This window comes from Poecilia formosa, unplaced genomic scaffold (assembly GCF_000485575.1).
Source record: "Poecilia formosa unplaced genomic scaffold, Poecilia_formosa-5.1.2 Scaffold9, whole genome shotgun sequence".
Lineage (NCBI taxonomy): Eukaryota > Metazoa > Chordata > Actinopteri > Cyprinodontiformes > Poeciliidae > Poecilia > Poecilia formosa.
In genome coordinates, this window is record NW_006799948.1 from 820417 (window position 1) to 835783 (window position 15367).

At 40.5% G+C, this 15367-nt stretch overlaps 1 protein-coding gene and 1 long non-coding RNA gene across 2 annotated transcripts; one reads left to right on the top strand and one right to left on the bottom strand.

The window, feature by feature from the left end:
- Positions 1-527: 527 nt before the first annotated feature.
- On the top strand, positions 528-14149 carry abcd2 (ATP-binding cassette, sub-family D (ALD), member 2). The gene is made up of 10 exons (XM_007577670.2): positions 528-1657; positions 2253-2433; positions 2537-2658; positions 7021-7183; positions 8027-8121; positions 9085-9230; positions 10528-10673; positions 11112-11196; positions 11463-11588; positions 12521-14149. The coding sequence occupies exons 1-10, from the start codon at positions 713-715 to the stop codon at positions 12774-12776; spliced, it is 2265 nt and encodes a 754-aa protein (XP_007577732.1). The 5' UTR covers positions 528-712; the 3' UTR covers positions 12777-14149.
- Positions 5707-7014, bottom strand: LOC107833712 (uncharacterized). Its single transcript, XR_001659473.1, has 2 exons — positions 6876-7014; positions 5707-6829 (listed from the first exon to the last, which is right to left on the bottom strand). It is a non-coding gene; the product is annotated as an uncharacterized LOC107833712 (long non-coding RNA).
- Positions 14150-15367: the final 1218 nt, after the last annotated feature.

Here is a 15367-nt window from a genome sequence, read left to right on the forward strand (position 1 = left end):
CGCTGCACAGGAATCTTCTTCTACCGCCTTTGGTTTAAAAATAGCGACTTATTTTAACTTTTTATTCATTTTGGCACCTTTAGCCAGTATTTAGGTTTAAATTGTTGATTTTTTTTCTTCTCCATAATACATTGAATTAAACTTGCACATAATGTTTAAGGTTACCTGCATGAGTATGTAAATTTTGATATATTTTATTATTTTCTTGAGATGTTGTATTATTCCACATTCTAACTCGGGTACAAAAGGACTTCATTTTTCAACACCAAAGAACAAAACCGCAAAGGCAGCAAGAACTGTAAATTTACTTCCTCCCGCAGCTCCACCAATTACATTAGCGCTTTAAGTCTTCCACAGGGGGCGCGACCAATCAGAAAAGCTATTTCAAACAACGTCATCAAGGCATCACGAACCACTGCAGTTTCACAGGAAATTAGTTAGCTGTACAAATTAAAACGTCCATTGGGTGTTGCTAAAACTCAGTTTAATTTTGGTAACACCACCCGGAAGTGGATTTTTAGTGTACATTGTTCCTCTTGTCGCAGGTGGAAGCGCAGCAGAATGTAACGGTGCTTCTTACGGGCTGTCCTCGCATCTTCTCGGCCATCACAAGTACCCCCCTTTTCCGCTATTCGGACGGTGCGGAGATTCGGTGTTTTCGGGGGATGGGTGTTGCAGGGACGATCAGCAGAGGCGACTAACGTTTGAAAAGATGTCCAACATCCTCGATGCGGCGTCCAGAGTGAAATGGGACCGCACGACTGCGGCGAAGAGAGCCGTGTTCCTGGCGGCTGCAGCTTACGGTGTTAAAACGCTGTACCCCATCATCTGGAAGCAGCTCTGCGGGAACAAAAAGCCGAACCGCGATCGCCGGGCGTCGAAGGCGGAGAACGGCTCGACGTGCTCCGGGAAAGCCCAGATAGACGTCGTGGATGATAAGAAAGCATCCCCGGGAGTCAATGCGGAGTTTTTCAAGCAGATCCTGGAACTTGGTAAAATCCTCTTCCCCAGGCTCGTTTCCAAAGAGCTAGGTTTGTTGTGCTTGCACTCGGTGGCGCTGATATCCAGGACATTTCTGTCTATTTACGTGGCCAGCTTGGACGGGAAGATAGTCAAGACGATCGTGGAGAAAAAGCCCCGGCACTTCATCATCCAGCTGATGAAATGGCTCCTCATCGCGATCCCGGCCACGTTCGTCAACAGCGCCATCCGGTACCTAGAGTGCAAGCTGGCTCTGGCCTTCCGCACCCGGCTGGTTAACCATGCTTACCGGACCTATTTCACCGATCAGACCTACTATAGGGTCAGCAACATGGACGGGAGGCTCGCCAACCCGGACCAGTCGCTCACCGAGGACGTGATGATGTTCTCCCAGTCGGTTGCCCATCTCTATTCCAACCTCACCAAGCCGATCCTGGACGTGATGCTGACCTCCTACACGCTGATTCAGACCGCCACGGCGAGGGGCGCCAACGCCAGCGGGCCGACCCTGCTGGCCGGGCTGGTGGTCTTTGCCACGGCCAAGGTCCTGCGTGCGTGCTCCCCCAGGTTTGGCAAGCTGGTTGCGGAGGAAGCGCACAGAAAGGGCTACCTACGCTACGTGCACTCCAGGATTATTGCTAACGCTGAGGAAATAGCGTTTTACAGAGGACACAAGGTAAAGTGGTCTGCTTTCGGTTTTTGCTGACATGTAAGCAAATACTTAGGCTGATTATTCTCGGCTGTAGATGTGAATTTGTATTTTATCTAAAGCAAGTTTTTGCATGCTTTTAAAAATCAATTTAAATAAGCAACTAAATTCTATATTTTATTGTAATTTTTTTCCTAATTTTGTCATGTCACCAACAGGGATGCACCGATCTACTTTTTATTATTATTATTATTATTTTACTTCTACTACCAATATTTAAGGTTTAGTATAGCCGATACCAATTCGATACAGAGAAATAGCGCTGAATTGACTCAAAACTTCTTTTTTTTTTAGAACATAGACTTAAATGTACTGAATTGCAAGTCTATTTTACAACTTTGCACACTTAAATACACCAACACCTTGGTCAAATATGTAAAAACAATATAACTTTAATTTGTGTAGTCAGTGGAATTAGGATTAGAACAGCCAGTGTAATATGTAATTAGAATTATTTTTCAATATCTGGACCAATACAGATACTATTATCAGATTGGTGCATCTCTAGTGACCAACTTCTGTGTTTTTTGTTTTTGTTTTTTTACATTTTCTATTATTACAGGTGGAGATGTGTCAGCTGCAGAAGTGCTACCGGGCCCTGGCCGACCAGATGAACCTGATCCTGTCCAAGCGCCTCTGGTACATCATGATCGAGCAGTTCCTCATGAAGTACGTGTGGAGCGGCTCTGGCCTCGTCATGGTGGCCGTGCCCATCATAACGGCCACGGGCTTCGCCGACAACGGTGAGGACCACGTTGCCCTCGTTGGCCTCTCAAACAGATGTGTTTGAACCTGTGTCTCATCCTCCCTCCTCTCTTCCCCGACCCGTTCTCGACCGTTTTGCAGAAACGCCAGACGGACAGGCGCAGATGATGGTGAGCGAGAGGACGGAGGCGTTCACCACCGCCCGTAACCTCCTGGCGTCCGGAGCCGACGCCATCGAGAGGATCATGTCCTCCTACAAAGAGGTTTGGATGATCACACGTTGCGATGCGAGTCAGAAGATATTCATGCACAACTTACTTGTTGGAAGCTGGGAGCATAACAACTCCAGAAAGAAAACTTAAAGTGCAGCCGTCTAGTGTTTGCATCAGTGTGCACGCTGCAGATTTACACAGCTTTGATGACAGCATGCATGTCACAAAGAGGATGAGTAGCTTGTTCCTGTGGTGAAGAGGAGGAATTGAAAGTCGTGCTGGTGGCATGATTTCTGCTTCCTTATCTGTGTCATCTCCCTTATACGTCCCATTGTGCCACATTCCTCCAATGAGAGTGATCAGCAAAGCGTGGGCTTAAAATAAGTACAGCTGTGTTTACAAAAGTAAACCAGTTCATCGGCATTTCAATGGGTCATATATAACATATAGTGAATCAAGACAGCGGTTCTCTTTCTATAACACATCAGTAAACAAATTGTGCCGGTAAATGAATAATTGAAAACGCTAACAGATAAAATAATTGGGAGAATGTAAAGTACATGATCCAAACGGTTTCTGCAGACGTCTTAAATTTAATCTTCTCAATATGTGTCTTAAAGGGGCAGTGTTATGTATTTTCCAGGCATAAAGTGTAGTTTCACAGCACAATAAAGTAACTACAGTTGTTATGAAAATGCCATGCATATCAAATGATTTTTTTTTAAAACTTGTAATTTAACACCTTGAAATTGGGTCTCTGTCTCTTTAAAAACTCCTGCTCTTTCTAAAACTTGGCCTTCAGGAAGTCATCACAACATGGCTTCTCTATTAACCCTTTAACAGCGCTTTTACCAGCGTCGCACTCAGAAGGAGCTCCTTTAATGAGCTCAGCCGGCGCGAGATGTTTGCTAATTCCTGCTGGCTAGTCTGAAGGAGAAAAAAAAGATTTTTGTGATTAAAGGAGGTTACATCAGCTTTAATTTGAATCTAAATACATGCTGCTGCATACTGTGGTCCAGATGTGTTCACTATACGTTATAATCTCATTCAGATTCGTCTGGTTAATTTATAGATCACCACGTCGCAATAAAACCATCTTAATTCACCTTTCAAAAAAGATGCAGCCCCTATATAATTACACAAGAAATTACAATCCAAGTATTCCAGTTCTTTTAGCTTCGTTTTGTTAGCTTGGCTGTTCTTTATTTATTTTGATTCCTAGAGTTCCATTGGAGCCTTATCAAATATCTGCAAGCCTGACCCAAAAGATCAAGCACAATATGGCTTCGGCTGTTATTTTCTACCTCTTCTATAAAAAGAAATCCGTTGCAGAAATGGCAACTAATGACACAGGAACGAATTACTGTTTCCGACAGGACGACAGTCTGCATATTGTCACGCTCCAGATCCCCTTTTTCCTCCCTCTGTGTTGCACCGCTGCATGTGTATCAGCATGGAGAACTAAAGTAATAAGCATCAAAATGACAGGCATTCTCACTGGTCAGCCGTGAACTGTGTGTGTGTATTCAGAGCTCCTTCTTTCAGGCTTAGCCTTGCTGTGAATAATCCACCATCTGTTGATCTTTCGGCCCTCTTACTTTCCCTCTCGTTCTGCTTTTCTGCCAGGATTTACTTCAGTGCACTCTCTGAGAATGCAATGGGATATATTTCTTTTGATTTAATGTTATTGAGCAAAACGAGACTCCGGGATTTTTTATTCAAAGCACTCCTGTTAAATTCCGATAAAGAGACTCTCTGCATTAATGTACATATACAGTAGGTTTTGTTTTATGTTGGTTATGCAAGAAAATAGTTGACCATCTAGAAGTGAATATGTCTATCTTAATTTTGAAGAACTCTCCTCTGTTTGTCAAGGTTACTGCTCACAGTGACACTTATTTAACTATCAAAAGTTATTTTTTTATTAACGTATTGAGTATTGGAAATTTGGCAAAAATAAATATGCTAATGCTAACTGTTAGCATGCTAACCCTTAGTTTTGATAGAACTTGTTAATTTGCTTAATGAAATCTTTCATTTCAGTGAAGTTATTAACTTCTTTTTTCTTTGCACAATTTCCCTTGTTTTGCTTAGGGAATTTTAAAGATTTTTTATTCTCCTAATACCTATTCTCCTATTTATTAATGAGCTGCAATTTTAATTAAGTTTATTCTTGCGCTACATCCTCTCGCAAACATTCCTTTTTGATGATCAAATTCAGTGCTACATCTATGGACTATATATTAAGATTTAAATAAACATATGAAATTTGGAAACATTCTTCCTTGTCTACATATTCTGTAATTAGACAGTAATTATTGTGGGTCAAGTTAGCATACAACACCACAGATTTGCAGTATTTTATTTTATTTTATTTTCAGTTTCTATACACATCCTGGGACATGTGTAACGTTCAATACCTGCTTGATTCAGTTCAAGAACATTTTAAAAGCAAAAATTCCTGGTATTTTGACTTGTATCTAAAAGTGATAGAAAACCAACAGAATTCTCTCTCTAAAAAGGAAATAGAGTTATCCAGTAAGATAGATGAAAGCCTAATATTGACATGACATTTCCATGTTGTGGGTAATGTCAACTGTACATTCTTTTGCTCTTGAACTTCGGCAGCCGGTCGGCTGTGCGGAGAGATGTGACTGGGTGAAAGAACACGAGGTAATATTATCTGGACTGTCCCACGTCGGTGTCTGTGGATTCTTAGAAATTCTCTGCAATGTTTAATATTGTCAAGCTGTGTCAACAGGCGGTATTGTCTTACTGCAGGGTGCAAAGATTCCAGTTGCCTGAGCAGACATCTAGATCCTTTTTCTCATTCTGAACTGTGAGATTTGCCTGCTATCAGCCATCAATGACAATTTGAATTTGGAGTGATTGACTCTTCCTCTCTAACCAGCATTGCAGCCCATATTCATCCCAGGCACACAGAACAGCAGTTTGTACTTTTCATCACATATACCCATTTGAAAAGATCAATGTGGCAATTACAGGCATCTGGAAATTAGATGTAATTTTGGATTATTGTTCTGACTTTAAATATGGCAAAGTCTAGATCAGAAGGTATTTTTCTGCATCTTTTTTTTGTACTTGATGGTAGGCTATCTAAAAAGTTAGTTTCGCTAACCCTAAAGCAAATCTTAACCCCTTGGTGATAAAGCACTAACTACACCAATACACCAATTAGTGAATGCTAATGCTAAAGCGCTAATTTCAATATGTGAAAGACTGCAACCCTTGTGCACCTATTTGACTTTGTCATTGTAATTTACGTGTTCTATAATGCCCTTACATATTTTATTTTTTGTTCCTGTATGTTGCTTGTTTGAAGTGAAATTTACTGGGTGGGTGGGGGAAGAGACGGAAAACGTGAGGAGAGGAAACAAAACTGCTGCATGAGCAATCTTCACCCACTTCAAAATAAGAGCGTGAATATAAATGCCTAGCTATGTGAATAATTCTTAACAGTCAATAACCAAATCTTCAACAGAGATGTCAAACTTTATTCAACTGAAAGCTTACAAAACAGCCAATTACATTAGCACATTATAATTTGTATGAAAATATGAATTTTAGGAAGCTAAGTGCACCAAGCAGTGTGTTAAACATTTAGCAAACAGTAAAAGCTTTAAATGAAAAGTTAGCTCTGTTATTAGTGCATTAGCAGAAAGCAGAAGTCTACCCACTGCTGTTCTTCCGTATGTGAAGTAAGAATAGCTAAACAGTGAAGTTTAGCTATTCTTTTTCTCTTTTGCTAACATTTTCAAAGTTAGCAAAAGCGCTAAATGAAAAGTTAGCTCTGTTAATAGTGCATTAGCGGATTAGCAGAAGTCTGCCCACTGCGGTTCTCACTTAGGTGAAGTAAGAATAGCTAAACAGCAAAGTGGGCTAAACATTTTCAAAGATAGCAAAAATGCTAAGTGGAAAATTAGCTCTTTTATTACCAGAGTAGCAGAAGGCTACCCGCCATTGTTCTTACTAATATGAAAGTCAATATATCTCGCAGAGTTTCATCATATTTTCTTTGTTTTATCTCATTTTGAAGAATGTGTAAGACAAATGTTCCCTTTAGTTGATCAGGTAAACAGAAAATCATGGGTTACTAGTTCCAACTTTTTACATACTCTGTGCCTATACTTGTACAATGCAGTTAGATTGTGCAGATCTTCTGTCTGCCAACACCCTCAGGGGTTACTCCAGTTCAGACCCACTGGTCTCACACACACACACACACGCACACACACACACACACACACACACACACACACACTGCTTGGCAGAGATAGTGCCCCATGACACTGTCTGCTTCCCTCTCGGATTGTGTCAACCTTGTTTTCTGACGCCTTCCTCGATGACCATTGTCCCACCTTCCCCCCGCCCCCTGTGTTTTGGTTGCCACAGGTCACAGAGCTGGCAGGTTACACGGCGAGGGTCCACAACATGTTTGTAGTGTTTGAGGACGTCCAGAGGGGGATCTACAAGCGCTCCTCTCTGTCCGCCACCACAGGGACGACACTGAAAAGCAAACCCGAGATGCATATAGATGGGCCGCTGGAGATAAAAGGTGGGTTAGTCCTGCTGTGTGTGCAACTTTCACCTGTGAGGGGACTTTGAATGGGTCACATGACTGTATAAGCAAGTGAGGCTCTGTCAGGATAAAATACAGCTACACCCACCGCGAATATTGATTTTTGCAGTGTGTGTAGAGTGTTGCGGTGTATCCTGGTCCCGTTTCAGATCTAGAGAAGTGGACACAAATGTCCTACATCAAAAATTTGAACTAGACTGAATAGAAGCATTAAACCTGTGTCAGATGGTGGCTATGCAGTAAAAGATGGAATGGTTACAAACATAAAACAAGTTGTTTTGAAGTTTTGTTATTTAATATTTATACCAACATGACATGTTTATTTTCCTTTTTAAGTTAATGCGTATCAAAATGGCATTAGAGCTCAGATAAATGAATTGTCTCCAGAGAAGAAAATGTAAATTAAGAATGCACGATATATCACCACTAACATCAGTATCATATAATATCAGTCAATTTTTAAGATTGTATTGTTCTGATTAAAAAAAGCTGGGCCCATATTAATATTTTGCAGCAATGTTGCTATGCGTTATCCTTTTAGATCTTTCAACTCCTGCCTGTCCGTGGATTCTAAACACATTTTACAGTAATAGTAAAAAAAAAAAAAATAGAACACTGTTTCACAGTCCTCTTAAAAACGCTGTTGTGTGTTTTGACTCTATTCTTCTATCTTCTTATTGTCCAGCTTCTTAAAGAGAAATCTAAATCAGTGCTTCCTAAAACTCAGAGCCGGAAATTCTGCTTTAAAATCTCCGCATTTGGTTTGACATGAAGGTAAAACGTCATTCAGCTTTTAAACTCGACCGTTTTGCTTTGCAGGTGAAGTGATTGACGTGGACAGAGGCATCGTGTGCGAGAACGTCCCGATCATCACACCGAACGGGGACGTGGTGGTGTCATGCCTGAACCTAAAGGTGACGTAGACGCACTCTTTTTTTTTTTTTTTTCTCCTTATTTTTGAATCCCACAGCCACACACCGGCTCCTTGAGGACCGAGGTCTGAAAGGTGTTTATTCGTGTTTCCTAGAAATTCCCTGCGGCTTCATTAGTAAAGAGGTATTTCCTTTGGGGTGTCGACGTGTTGTTCCCCTCTGGATGCTGGCTTCTGTAATGAGAAAAACTTAAAATTACAAACCATCACTTAAGGTTTCCAACTTCAGTTTGCGGCGGTTTTTTTGTGCTTTTTACAATTTGAAATCAGCCGTGCACAACGTTTGTCTGTTTTTCTGATGCACAGCTGTAAATCTAAGCTTGATTAAAAGTTTCCGCTGTGTTGTATGTGAAAGAATGTTTTTTTTTTTTTCATCGTAGCTACGTTGCTGAGCGAGTTGATGGATAAAGTACCTTCAGAGATAACGGCGAAAAGATCAGACAGGGCGACATCATTGGAAATATTCACACCCTTCCTGATTATCAGGTCCAGCGTGTGTCCTCGGTCGTGTGTTCCTTTTTTTTGTTTGAGTCAGACCAAAATTATCAAGAATATCACAGTTAGTTTTTTTTGCCCCTCTGTATTTTGCCCCTCAGAGTGTACAGGGTGTGATAATTAGCTCAGGAACAGTGTAGATAACAGCTGCGCCCAAGTGTTGCAACACCTAACGCAACGCAAGACGTCGGTTGCAGTTCACCTCGTTAATTTTTTTTTTTTACTTTGGACACTAAGAGGAAAGATGAAAGTGTGAGGTGAAAAATATCTTAAGTGTAGCTTACAGACGTTTTTAGAGCATCTGCTGCACTGACATTTAGGGTAACGTTAGGTGGATAACGTCATCCATCTCTGCACTCAGCTTTGTATTCCAATGATGCGCTGTAATTATCCTGATGGATCCCCGCACTTCAGCCGGTTTAATAAATTGTCGCTCCCTCTTCTCCTTTAGGTGGAAGAGGGCATGCACCTGTTGATCACGGGCCCAAACGGATGCGGGAAAAGCTCTCTGTTCAGGATCCTCAGCGGCTTGTGGCCCGTCTACGGCGGCCGCCTACACAAACCTTCGCCCGAGCACATGTTCTACATCCCTCAGAGGTAACCGCACCGACCACAACCACCACGTTCCACCGCAGGGGCAGAGCTTTAAGCCTGGAGCTGCCCAACTTTCCCAGTAATCTAATACATTGTAACAGGACCTCTGTGTGGTGGCGGCGGGGAAACCAGAGCTTAGGAGAGAGTGAACCGTTCACTACGATTTGTAGAAAGAGCATTTTTTTTTAATAAAGCGAATTTGTTGGACTTTTTTTTTTTGACACCGGTGAAAAAATTGATATTACGATAGTTACTTCAATGGAGGGATCTGAGACAGACGGAAGAAAAGAAAATGAACAAAGGTCATTAATAAGTGAGCACAAGCTTTTACTTTTTGTAGGATTTTTTTATGGGACTTGTATTTTGGCGTTGAGTGTTGAGCATTTTTAAGGAAGATTTCCTTTTATATGCAAAGAAGATTCTTAGTTTTGCACATAATATTTGAGTTCTTAAAAGTAAACATTAACATCTTGTAAAACTAATGTTCCACTGAACCACACCAGTTTGTTTTGTTCAAGTGTTTTTATTTACACTTGGGAGCAAAGTTTTTTTGGTTGACCAAAATCAGCTTACATTTATATCTACCTGATTGATATTTGCTTTGACACACTAAACATATTGTATATATTTATATATGAATCTAACTTTCATTCTGGTGACTGTTTATAAAGGAAAGTAAAAAAAATAAAAAATTATTTTGAAGTTACATATAAAATTTTTTTTAAAAGCTGAAAATGTGGCATGTCGTCTGTGATATCGTTATCAAGGCATTTAAAAATATACAGTGATTTTTTTTTTTTTGGCAATATCCCCCAACTTTACTCTAAAGGTTAGTTTTAAAACTGTTATCTGCTTTATGAAACAGCTTTTACATCATTTTCTTCATTTTTTATTTTTTTTTGCGTTAATGTTTCGTCGTCAGAATGACGTCGTTTAGACGATTACAAATTACGTTGGTTTTTGAGCTAGATTGAACTAAGCAGCTGCCTGATCGTAACGGCACAACAAAAACAAAGAGCCTCGTCGTCCTTTAACTGAACCAGCAAGAAACCACCAGTGTAAACATACCCAACGCCAGTGAGAGGTACCGACTCCCTCCTGCAGAGAAGTGAATATTTTATAGTCGCTACAAGAGACCACCTAGTAGCCGCATCAGAAATCCTTACACTACGTACATACAATAGAAATAAATAATACTAGAAATAACGCAACATCCCTCGTTATTACAATGATGCTGTACCGGAGTCGTTGGTATAAGAAAGAAACGCTTGGTGTGTAACGAGCGCATGCGTTTCTCCAGGCCATACATGTCAATGGGCTCTCTGCGAGACCAGGTGATCTACCCAGACTCTGTGGAGGACATGGCTGCCAGAGGGCTGACCGACAAGGACCTGGAAGCCATCTTGGACATCGTCAACCTCTATCACATCGTCACCAGAGAGGGAGGTAAGAAAATGGCTTTTCAAGGTTTGGAAAGAGTTCGATTTCTGTCCTTGAAAGTGCTCGACGTTCAAACCGAAACAGTCTTCGTAATAAAGTGCAAACTGACGTTTGATCAAAAGCCTGAATTTGGAAAACATTCTTTACAGTTGAAACCAGATAGAAAGTGACACACACTCATGTTTTTTCCTCGTCATGTGAAGTTAAACCAGACTAAACATTTCTTGTTTTAGGTTAGTTAGAATTACCAAAAATAATTTCTGTTTGCTAAACGCCAGAAAAATGAGCAAGAACATTTTCTAGAAGATTTTTTTGTTGTTGTTGTTCAGACTTTCTTTGTTTATTTTGTTTAAGCACTTAATTTGAGCAGGGAAGGTCAGTTGCGTATGGAGCACTCTTCGAGAAAAGAATATCCTCCATCAATGCTGTGTGCTTTTTCTTAAGGCTGGGATGCTGAGCTGGACTGGAAGGACGTTCTGTCCGGAGGCGAGAAGCAGAGGATGGGCATGGCTCGCATGTTCTACCACAAGTAAGACTGACTTCTTGTCGTTTGCGTTTAAATTCACCCATCTCTTTGTCATCAACGAAGGAATCGAATGAAGATTTTTGGCACAACTTTAGCTGAGAAAATTGTAATTTCTTCAGTGTGATTTTCCCCCATTGACAGCAGATTTTACATATGCTGTGTTTCGTATGTAAAGGATAAAAACAGTGACATTTGAATGACATTGAACAGAAATAGAGATTCGATTTGAATAAGTGATATAATTGCCACTCTGTGTACGTGTATGCCAGGCCCAAATACGCCCTGCTGGATGAGTGCACCAGCGCCGTGAGCATCGACGTGGAGGGGAAGATTTTCCAGGCTGCCAAGGACGCCGGCATCTCGCTGCTCTCCATCACACACCGGCCGTCCCTGTGGTGAGACGTGTTGCTCTCTGGAAATCATCTAATGGCACGATAAATTAAAATGAGCTCAATAATTTCCATTCTGACGATTAATATTTTTTAGTTGCCAAAGCTTTGTAATCCACTTTTTTAAAGTATCTTCCAGTTGCAGTGTTAAGTGTTCTTTACAAAATGATGCCATTATCGATATATTCCTTGAAAACGGTCTCAAAACAACAATATTAACGTTTATAGAAATAAATATATAGGGACGATTTAGCGTCCCGTAAAATTTATCATGACATGCCTAGTTGTAATATTAGCAGCATAAATATGCAGTTTTACTAGGAAAATGTCTAAAAATTGAGAAAAGTCATTTTAATAAGAAAAAAGCTGGTATAATTTATGTTATTTTTTTCAATCATTCTCCCAACATTACAGCTTATTCTGGTAATATTAAGACTTCTCTTTTTTTGTATTATTTTAACTTTTTTGTCACACGACTTTATTCTGGTGTTACCACAACATAAATAGAAACAAGATGGCGGGCTTTAGGTGTGCTGACATCACTCTGAACTATGGAAACCCAAGAAGTGTGTTGGTGGAAAAAAAAAAATCCATGTTTTCCAAGTATTAAGTCTCCAAACCCCAAAATTTGATTAATCGATTGATCCAATTAGTCATTGGGTTTGATTAATCGTCGCACAGTTAACCTGAATTCAAAATCCAAATAGGAACAAAATAGAAAACCAAGGAGAAAATTGGTGAAAAAAAAAAACAGTGTCCAAATATTAAATCTTAAAAAAAAACAAAATTTGATTAATTGCTAAATTCGATCATTAGATAAAATCACAGTTTGGCAGCTGACATATTGTGAGTGGCCAGTTCTCAGTTTTCCCCTAACTGCTTGTGCTGGACGCTTGTTTGACGGCCAATTCAGCTCGATCTATCGCTCTCCATTTCAGGAAGTACCACACCCACCTGCTGCAGTTCGACGGTGAGGGCGGCTGGCGTTTCGAGGAGCTGGACTCGGCGACCCGCCTCTCCCTCACCGAGGAGAAGCAGCGGCTGGAGGCCCAACTCGCCGGCATCCCCGAGATGCAAAACCGCCTCAACGAGCTCTGCAAGATCCTGGGAGACGACTCTGTCCTCAAAACAGCCGAGGAGGGAGGTGGAGGCCACGGCGACGAAGGAAAGCAAAATCTAGCAGTTTTCCATTAGCTTTTTATTTTTTCTTTTATTTTCTTTTTTTGCTCCAATGGGAGCTTCTAAAGACTTGAGCCCTGCTGTCTCCACCCCCTTTTATTCCAACACACCGACTGTATGTTCAGTCGTACTTTTAAAAGTTGGGTTTTAGCAGTTGTTACAAGCAAAAGCAACAGAAACGACGACCCCAGATTAACTAAAATGATTGTTCGGTTCGTGATCTAATAGCACTTTACATTTTAGAGGGACGTCTCTACGTATTGTAATTGTTCATGCTGATATACAGGCATCAGTTATTCGTTTTTTTTTTGTTTGTTTTGTTTTATCCACAGCAGTATTGCAAGGGACAGCAAAGACGGCTGTTGCTCTGTTGTTTTTGTTGGGGGTTTTTTTTACCTCCAGCTCAGCAAAATATCTCACCGTAACGAGAGTTCCGCTTCTATTTTTCATACCTTTTCTCAAACCGTTTTCTGGCATTTCGCATCGTCTCCCTTCTGCCGAAGGGAGCAGAAGATCAGGGACGGAGCAGATGCTTGGTTGTCCTTCAGCGCTCGCGAACGTTTTGCTCCTGGTCAAGCCGGTGGCTACGACAACAGCCGTGGTTCTGCTGTCGACACAAACGCATACGTCCGCTGTGATGTATCGATGGGAGAGCGCCTGTAGTTTACAGTTTTTGTCCGGTCTCAAGCAAAACTCAAGTTCAAATGATGTCTCCTCTGACCGTTTGTTAGGGGTCTTTTTATGGCCTTCTTTCGGCAAAGGTACGCTTCTCCTCTTAAAAACCTAGTTTTTTCCGAACGTTTAGCGGGTTGAACCTAATTCTCAATTATACAAAGTGCTTTTTTTTTTTTTAAATGCACTTTATCATTCCCGATAACTGTTGATGGCACATTCTGTGGCGTCTACGGAGGAAAGGTTGTACTTGAGGATTGTTTAGACATTCTAGATTTTTCCTTTCCGCTGTCGTTTTGTTTTGACGACTCTGATCAAATCGGAGGTTGCGATACTGTGAAACTACCGAATTGTGACGTAAACTCAACCCCTTCCTTCTTCTTCAGGGTTTTTTTTTTTTTTTTGGCCTAATCGGGTTCAAACCTGTGTACACGCTCGCTATGTCCTGCATGAATCAAATCAGGAGCAGGAGCTTATGCCTTATGAATATGAATATTCAAGTGATCCTAAAAAATTTTTTTACCTCAGCACAACCTGTTAATACCTTAAGTAGATGTTTAAAGTAATGACAGCATTTAAAGAACCACTGATTTGTTTTATGAAATTCATCATACAATTGTTTTCAAAACTGCAGCTGAGCAACACAGTATTGCCCCACTCCCCCATGTTGCTGCCTGGCTTTTTCAGACATTCAGCTGCCTAAAAAAAAGATCTTTAAAAAAAAAACAAAATCAATTGATTGCAGATTTTTTATTTTTTTTGCAGTGGTGGGAATGATCCACCACTTTTTGGTTTTAAATAAACACGGTTCTTTTTTTTTTTTTCATTATTTCCTTTTTTTTTTTAAAAACAAAACAAAAACCTTTTACCGTTTGTAAATTCTGTGTGAAAACATCGCTGCAGTGAAACTGTGAGGCTTTTCCAGGATCTCCAACCAGCCCGAGCCCATAGCGGCAGAGTAGTAAAACTGACAATCAACACCGCCGTGGGCAGAATGTAAACAGACGTGCTGCTGTTTTTAAGACTTAAAGCATTTGACCCCAACGTGATGACGTTTCCTATAATGTGTCAGGACGGAGCAACCTGAAAACTTTCAATCGCTACTTTAAAGAGAGCTTTAGATCGGTTGGGTGAGGGTGTTTCTCAGATTTCTGGTAGACTTTTTTCCCTAATAAAATTAAAATGGCTACTGAAAATGTAAAGAACTACTAGTATTTTTTTTTTAATAATGGTCATGTAATTCTATGAAATGCATAGAGATAAAGAATTCATTTGGAATGAAAGAAGCACCTTGTAAAATTGATTTTTTTTCTCTCTCTTTTTTTTTTGTTTGTAAATGAACTGGATTTTCTGCTTCCAGCCCAGACTTTGTTGACAAGAGGACACACAAGCCGCTGAATGACACAGAGTCTGCCTAGTAACACTTGAGCATGAGGGCAGCTTTAAGTGGTGCTTGGTCGTTACAGTTTGTTTTTAAGTGAGACAAAGAGAAATAATCTTCATGTTGAAAGGATGGGATAGAAAATGATGGAGTGCCCTCTTCCTGATATGATTGTGCCCATTTGTTAGATTGTGATATGTTCAGATTTGTTTTAAATAATATTTTACGTTTTAGATGACGATGACTCTTTGCCCCAGTTTTTTTTCCCCAATAAAAATCCTAAAGCTTGATACTAAACTGGTCTCGATTGTTGGCTTCTTTGTGTAACTTCTTTAACGTATTTCCGGCTAGAAAACGAGCGAGATGTTCTGAAACTATTAGTTCTGACGCCCTCTGCTGGCTAAAAGTATACAGTGCTACATTGCGATAATGCTGTTCTGTTGGTGGGTTCAAAATTGCAGAGCTAACGACTTATTTATTTTGTGAGAGCGACTAAATTACAATAAGTCGTGGGCATTCGATATTAAGTTTTTTTTTCTCCTGTGTCTCCAGA